The sequence below is a fragment of the Pundamilia nyererei genome, unplaced genomic scaffold (assembly GCF_000239375.1).
Source record: "Pundamilia nyererei isolate P.nyererei 1_Seehausen unplaced genomic scaffold, PunNye1.0 scaffold00674, whole genome shotgun sequence".
Lineage (NCBI taxonomy): Eukaryota > Metazoa > Chordata > Actinopteri > Cichliformes > Cichlidae > Pundamilia > Pundamilia nyererei.
In genome coordinates this window covers 93,128-99,689 of record NW_005188075.1, presented here as the reverse complement: position 1 = coordinate 99,689, position 6,562 = coordinate 93,128, and the positions used below count along the sequence as shown (strand labels likewise).

Sequence of the window (6,562 nt, the reverse complement as noted above, 5' to 3'; positions counted from 1 at the left end):
AGTTAGCACATGCTGAATCTGTTGATTCTACGCTGTGGAGCTGTATGTTTTAGGGATCCACGTTTTGACTGCTTCTCTTTTGTCTTAGCCTGTTCCATTTTGTGTTGGCTATTGTGGATCCGCGACGGAGTGCTACGTTCCATCAGGCTGTGGTCACTGCAGCAGCTGTGGTTTGTGTGTCAAGTAAGCTCTCCAACTCTCTCTGTCCACTTGTGTTTAACGTTCGGCTATCAATGGTACGCCGTAAACTCTGTTTTGTTCCTTGTTGTCAGGTAGCTCCGGTGCTTCACCTGCCTACCTGCATACCTCGGCTCCGTCTCATCTCCTCGGTGTTAATCTCCTGGCACATTTTTATCTATCACTGTATATAGCCCCTTCCCTTGTAAATATTCCCTACTCGTGTATATAAACTTGCATCACAAACTATTTGGTGTCCGTGTGTGTTTCTGCCACGTAATCCATCTGTGTCAGTTTACCTAACAACCTGATGTCTTATTGATTGAATCATTTTGGAGTTTGTCAACTCCTGAAAGAAATATTAAATCATATTTGAAACAGTGGACATCTTTGGTTGCTTTTGGTCATTTCATTTCATTGCATGTGTCGAGACAAATGCTCTGCTGTGACAACCTCAAACTGGTAGATAACTATGTCATTACACTCAGTGTTTATCAGCCTTTAAAGCTCATTTTATTTGTTGAGACTTTATTCCTCCAGCATCAGGCTCGTCCTCTCTTGGCTGACAAATACTTATTCTTATATAACGAAAGGGGATAGAAAGGATGATAATTTTCAATTGCCTAGATAGAACAACAAGAACACATGGAGAAATTAATTTCCACTGTTTTTCTTTAATCATCAAAAAGCATAAAGGATATTCATATTTATTTACTACTGAATATTTATAAAATTACAACAAATGTCCAAAAATCTAATAACCAGCTGAAGCTTCTTCTATTGTTTAATATGGTACTACATGAAAATAATCAACATAAAATATGCCAAAAAATTTAACTGCTTCAAAATTTTCTATAACCTTAAGAGTTACATGGCAGCAATTCATACTACACATGTCAATGATTCACAAAAGAAACAAAATGGAACGCAATCCTGAAAGTAAGAATTTATAAGATCAATTAAGAATTCTGTCACATTCTGTCACAAATTGACCATAAAATTTATGAATATCTGATCAGTTAGAAAATCATAAGCAGTTTAATCTGGATTCTGTTGCGCTCGATTAAGTAGATTCAGATCTATAAGCATCAGCACACACACTGGTATTCTCATCTCAACATTTAACTAAATGTACAGAAAATCTTTTATTCATGGAGCTCTGTCACAAAAACACAAAAAAAATCTCATAAAATGCTGCAGGAAAATGTCTCAACTTCATCCAGAAGTTTTTGTATTAGTTCACTTATTTCTGTTTCATGGATTTTCTGCAGGTTTTCCTTTTCCTCCTGGTTTTTTGCAATCTTCATTTGATCCTCATGTTTTATCAGCAACTCTTTGATTTTTTTCACGTTCCCTCTCTTCTTGGAAAGACATTTTATCACATCTTTGATTTCTGCTTGATGCTTTTCTCTCTTTTGTTTTTCAGTGTGCTCAGCCAGAGCCTTTAACAGGTTGTACTTCTCATCTTTGTCTTTAAGTTTCTTCTCGTGCTCCTCCTTCTGAGCTGCGAACTCTTTGTTGTGTTTCTCTTTGAATTCATTGAACGCTTCAGCTTTCTTTCTGGCCTCATCTTCATGCATCTTCTTCAGATTTTCCACACGTATTTTATAGTTTTCTTCCAGCTGATTTCGTTCTTTCTTCTCCTCTTCTCTCCTCATTTCGTCTTCTTCTTTTCTTTTCTTTTTCTTTTTTTCTATTTCCTGCTGTATTTTTTCTTTCTCTTCTTTCAGTCGTTTTTGCTCCTCCTGTCGTCTCTGTTCATCTTCTTGTCTTCGTTTCTCCCACCATTCTCTTCGTTCTTTCTCCCAGGCTTCTTGTTTTCTCTTCATCTCTTCTCTGTTCTCTTCCAGCTTTTGGTCCACACTTTTCTTTTCCTCTTTTTCTGAGTGAATTTGTTTGTCCAACATTTCAAGCTGCATTTTAAACTCCTGCCTACGCTTTTCTTCCTCCTCTTCCCGTTTCCTGTTCTGTTCTTCTCTCATATCCTGTTCTTTCTTCCTCTCCTCACGCTCCTTATTTAGATATTCCTCCATCTCCTTGAGTTCCCGGTCTCTTTCCCGCTGTAATTTTTTCTTCTCTTCTTCCAATCTTTTTTTGATGACTTCCTTTTCTTCCTCATGTTTTCTTTCTAGCTCCTCTCTCTCTCTCTTCATCTCTTCTTCCTTCTCCTTCAGGATTCTCTCCATTTCCTTCTTTATCGCTGCTTCAGCTTCTTCCAGCATCTCATTGGTGAAGCAGTTTCCTCCATTTTCCTTCACCATGGTGTCAATCTTTGTTATCAGCTCACTGACTTGTTGGCGGTTCTCTTCGTCTGCATTATTGAACACATGGTATCTTCCTCCACAGTCAGCAATCATCTTCTTAAAGGAATCATCACATCCACTTTCAATATAATCTTTAATAGACATTTTTTTAAGCTTATGTCCCTCAGTAAAAAGAATGATGGTGAACTTTTCTGAATTCTTCCCAAAACCTTCCTTTATAAGTTTTAATGTCTCCTTCTCCTCTGCTGTGAGACGACCAATATTTAACACCAGCAGGAAGACGTGTGGTCCTGGAGCCAGAAGACTGATGCATTTCACCATCTCCTCATGAACTTCTTCATGTGACAGAGTTGTGTCAAACAGACCAGGAGTGTCGAGCACAACAACAGGACGGCCGTCCACCTCACCCTGTGCTTTCTGACACTGTTTGGTGACTGATGTTTGACTTGGCATTTCTTTAAACACTTCCTTTCCTAGGATGGTGTTTCCTGATGAGCTCTTTCCACTGCCGGTCTTTCCTATCAGCACAATCCTGAGAGGCTCCGTGTTCTGCTTCTCTTCATCACCTGTAAACACATGATTTTCTTTAAATGTGAACAGTTTATAAAGTAGATGTTAGAATATAATGTCGAACATGATTAATGATTTAAAAAAAAGCATTAAATTACTTACGAGTGACCATATTTTTAGTTATCAGATCAATCTGGGCTCGAGCAAATGTTACAGCTGTGTAGCAGCATGGTTTGTTTGTACATCTCATCTGCTCCACAGTGTCCAACAACGTGTGGATCTGCTCTTTATCCTTGATGTTAACAATAACAGGCCTTTGTCCATAACGTTGACAAACCTCCTGGATATTTGGGTCTTTGCTTACAAAGTTACCAACAGCTGGATCTGTAGGATCTGAGTCCACAGTGAACAGAATCATGGTGAAGTCATTGACTCGAGAGCTGAATGCATCCTGGATGGTCTCTAACTCTCTCTTGTCTTCATCAGTGAGGGGATCCACAGGTAGGACCAGGATGAAGGCATGGACACCCTCAGGATCACAGAGGGAGATACACCTGAGTGATTCCTCCATCACTGCCTCCTGAGGTTTTCCATACAAGGCAGGCAGCTCCACCAGGGAAACCCAACGTCCACACACCTCTCCCTGATGTTTAACACACTCTGATGAGTTGGAGGCTGAATGAAGCTCAGTCGGACCTAAAATGGCCTTGGCTGCTGACGTCTTCCCTGCTCCTCTCCTCCCACACAGAACCAGGTTTAAAGATGGTTTGATCAGGTGATTGTATTGATTTGTCATTTCCTGAATCTTCGCCATTAACGATCCATAGTTATCTTCAGACATGTTGTAGTGCCTTCCTCCACATTCTCTGAGGACTTCATTCACAGAGAAACTCATTTCATTCTCATGTGTGATGACGACCATCGAGTGTTTAAAGGCATTGTGACCAAACAGACTCAGGATGGACTTCAGAGTTTGTTTGTTCTCCTCAGTGAAATCAGAAGGTTTCACCAACAGCAGCAGAACGTTTGGTCCAGGATGACAGAGACTCACACTTGTCTTCACTTCTCTTCTCATGTCCTCCTCAGACAGACTGAACAAGTTTGGAGTTTTTACCACTGTCAGTAGTTTTCCTCTCCACTCTCCACATGAGGCCACACAGTGAATGAGTTTTTGGCAGTGAAATCCTTGGTACCCAATGATCAAGTTACCAAGTTTTGTCTTCTTATCTTCACTTTTGCCCAGCAGCACAATCCTGAACGCAGACACTGTGATACAACAACAACACAACAATAACACAAATTAATCTAAAATCACAACACTTGGCTTGTACGAGATCTCTTCAGTCCTCAGTATGCTCAGAGAACCTTTAGTGTTACTCATCGATTGACTTGGTCAAATGTGATGTGATGTGAGTCACACTTAAAGATTAAAATCCAAACACCAACACAGTTCGTCATTGTGTGGAAATGTGTTAAACATTTAAGCTATTTGCACAACTGTTTGTTTAATGTCAAAGTTAGACTTATTAAGTTAAGTTTAAACAACCTCAGCTCACCGAAGTTCTGCACAAGCCTACTAATATATATAATATAATTCATCCATTTTCTTCTTCTTATCCTTTTCAGCCTCGCAGGGGCACTGGAGCCTATCCTAGCAAAATTAAAACTGTTGGATGTTCAGACCAAAAAAAGGACAAAAGAATGATAACAGGATGAGCCCTGAGAAAATTTTACTTACTGTTGGTCAAAGGTGTTTTTCCAGAAACTTGAGGAGTGATTAGTTTTAATTTATTCGGCAATCCTGTCAAAATAAGAAATTGCTGTGCTGATTATTGAATCATAGATGTTGTATATTCTGTGTATTTCATCCTTGTCAGAAGAAGTTTCTCATCTTACCTGCAGCTTTAACAGCGTCAGTAATAGGAGCCTCTGAGTCCTTTTTTGGGGGGGGGTTGTTGATCTTCTGATAAATTCTGTTCTGTGTCCTCAAAAGCTTCATAGCTGACATGCTCTCCATTGTTGTCCTTTGTAATTTCACCCAAATGTGTTAACAGCTCTGGAAGTTCAATGTCGCTCCTCTTCAAGTATCTACATTTACAATTTTTGATCATTTCATTTAATGCTGGACTTTTCATGAAGTCTTCCACAGAACCTGAGGTCTCCTCTCTGGGTGCTGAGGTCAGTATCAGTGAATGATCAAATGATCGATCACTGTAGCCTTGAAGGACTCTCCAGAGTCTCCGTTTGTGTTCTTCTGTAAAGTTTTCAGGCTGTACAAGCAGCAGGAACACATGAGGTCCTGGAGAAGAGCGTTTTGCACAGTCTTTTATAAACTCTGTCAGATCATGGTGGGAGGTGTGGAGAGGAGGCAGGTAGGGGGTGTTGATAAGAACAATTTTTTTGTCCCCTAGTGGTCCACCAATTCTCACAAAGCATTTAGGCTTATTGCTAAACACAGTCTGTCCCAGTAAGAGATTTCCTACTTCTTTTTTCTCAGTCCAGTTGCTCCCCAGCAGAACAACCCTCAGCTCAGACACTGCGGGAAACACAGATTTAGAAAAGGCCGCGAAACACAGCCATGCAGCATACTGAAGAGTGACTCCTTTTGTTTCAGTGAGGTTTAAATCCAGAGGTTTTAGTTCTAACAGAGTGCACAAACATACTATTGTAAATTTACATATATTTTAAGTTCAGGCTGACACAGTTCAGTGTGACTCACTGTTTTGTGGCAGGACTTCAAAGCTGCTTCCTGTCTGGCGACGCAGATCTTCTGTGCAATGGATGGATTGAAATTATTTTTGGAACAGGACTAAAAACAATGTTAATAAAGCACATGATGCAGTTCTTTAAGTAGTTTTTAAAAAATGACAAAAATTGTCCAGCCAAACAAATGTTGTGAATGTAAAAAAAAAGATTGTAAAATGCCTGTAAAAAGGAAATAGATTGTATAGAAACTTTCCAAGATATCAAAATAAAAATTTGAAAATAGATATAAGAAATATGAAAATAATTTAACAATTATGAGAATACCAGGGATACCAGGATACCCACCCCAGCCCACCACCTTTCACGAGGGGAAACTCCAGCCCAAGCCTTGCGTTGAGGTGAGCCCTACTATATCTAGCCGGGACCTCTCAACCTCACGCACTAACTCAGGCTCCTTCCCTACCAGAGAGGTGACATTCCATGTCCCAGTTGTCAGTCTTGGTAGCCGGGGACCTCCGCTCCTGGCCACCGCCCAGCTCACAATGCACCTAACCTATGGTGCCTCTTGCGGGTGGTGGGCCTGCAGGAAGATGGGCCCATGTCCCTTCTTCTGGGTGTGCCCGGCCGGGCCCCAGGGACTAGGGCCCGGCCACCAGACGCTCGCCCTTGGCCACCCTCCCCAGGCCTGGCTCCAAAGCAGGGCCCGGTAACCCTATCCCGGTCAGGGTGAACATATGTATAGGCATACCCCTGACACATACGGGATCACTACAGGTTTTCCCTTCTAAAGTGTGTGTTAGTCCCCATAGGGAAATAGTTCCTCTGCATTTAACCCATTCACCCAGTGAAGCAGTGGGCAGCCACCAATGCAGCGCCCGGGGAGCAGTGTGTAGGGACGGTACCTT

At 41.2% G+C, this 6,562-nt stretch overlaps 1 protein-coding gene across 1 annotated transcript; it reads right to left on the bottom strand.

The window, feature by feature from the left end:
• Positions 1–1,962: 1,962 nt before the first annotated feature.
• Positions 1,963–3,261, bottom strand: LOC102192389 (GTPase IMAP family member 4-like; the record flags this gene model as incomplete). Its single annotated transcript, XM_005754830.2, has 2 exons — positions 3,114–3,261; positions 1,963–3,007 (listed from the first exon to the last, which is right to left on the bottom strand). Coding segments are annotated over exons 1-2 (1,133 nt in total), but the record flags the coding sequence as incomplete, so codon positions are not given.
• Positions 3,262–6,562: the final 3,301 nt, after the last annotated feature.